Genomic DNA, 986 nt, shown 5'->3' with positions numbered 1-986 from the left:
GGTTGGCTTGTCGGAGAAGACGTCAAGTTCGTACCCACGCTAGAGGATGTTGAGTCGATGAACACACCTGTTCACGTGCTGGTGGTGGCTCCAGGAATTATAACTACCGTTGAGGTGAGGGAGAGAAAAGATGAAATGCTCATGGCCGAGTTGGCGTATTACCAACGCCTTGGTCAAGAGATCCAAATCAAGTGCCACAGTTGCTGTGGTGCAATTCTTGACAAAATCGACACCATTTACGAGGAAGGGTCTCATCCGAAGCCTTTCATTTGCGTGGAAGGGTCATCTGGAATGGGGAAGTCGCAACTGGCGTTTTCATTGGGAGGCGAAGGACGCAAATATCCACGGCCGTGGTTTTATTGGCCTCTTCTTTCTGCGGGGGAAGAAATGCAACGCGTGTATTGGAACTTTTCATCAATCGCGACTGCCTTCGAATCTGTTGTGAAGAAGGACGAGCTGGAGAAGCTACCAAAAGCCGAGATTTTAAACAGCGCTTCATCGTTTTACACCACGCAGAAACTGTGGACGTATGGCTTCATTATCGAACTGCTCAGGTATGATTCCCGTGCAGATGTTGGCGCGCAGATGATCCGCGTTGAAAATGAAACGTTTGAAGTGGCCAAGTGTGGTCTGAAAGATGTCATTGATGCGCGCACTAAAATAAACAATCGGAAAGTGTTGCCGTTCTTCATTTTGGATGAAATGACGCCAAGCGGGGAAATTCCGAACATGATGAAATTAGCGGCGTTTCAACGCAATGTCTTTCGTGCTTGCGGTCTGGTCGTGATTGTAATGGGCACGGACGCCAAGATTTCGAACCTGGTTAGTCAGTCACAGCACAGTCGCACAGGCTCTCATTGGTGGATGACCGTTGTCTCGAGTTTTCCAACTTACCAGTCTATTTCCTCTCCACGATCCTGCGAAGGAAGAATCGTGGCAGAAGGTGATAAAGTTGCATCCCGTCGTGAAGGACATTGCTGATAATC

General features: G+C 48.6%; 1 protein-coding gene across 1 annotated transcript; it reads left to right on the top strand.

Moving 5' to 3' along the window:
- Positions 1 to 981, top strand: PITG_18835 (crinkler (CRN) family protein; the record flags this gene model as incomplete). The annotated part of the gene is made up of 1 exon (XM_002997196.1): positions 1 to 981. A coding segment is annotated over one exon (981 nt), but the record flags the coding sequence as incomplete, so codon positions are not given.
- Positions 982 to 986: the final 5 nt, after the last annotated feature.

This window comes from Phytophthora infestans, genomic scaffold, assembly GCF_000142945.1.
Source record: "Phytophthora infestans T30-4 supercont1.82 genomic scaffold, whole genome shotgun sequence".
Lineage (NCBI taxonomy): Eukaryota > Oomycota > Peronosporomycetes > Peronosporales > Peronosporaceae > Phytophthora > Phytophthora infestans.
The sequence above is the reverse complement of the archived record's forward strand: the minus strand, read 5'-3'. Positions and strand labels throughout refer to the sequence as shown.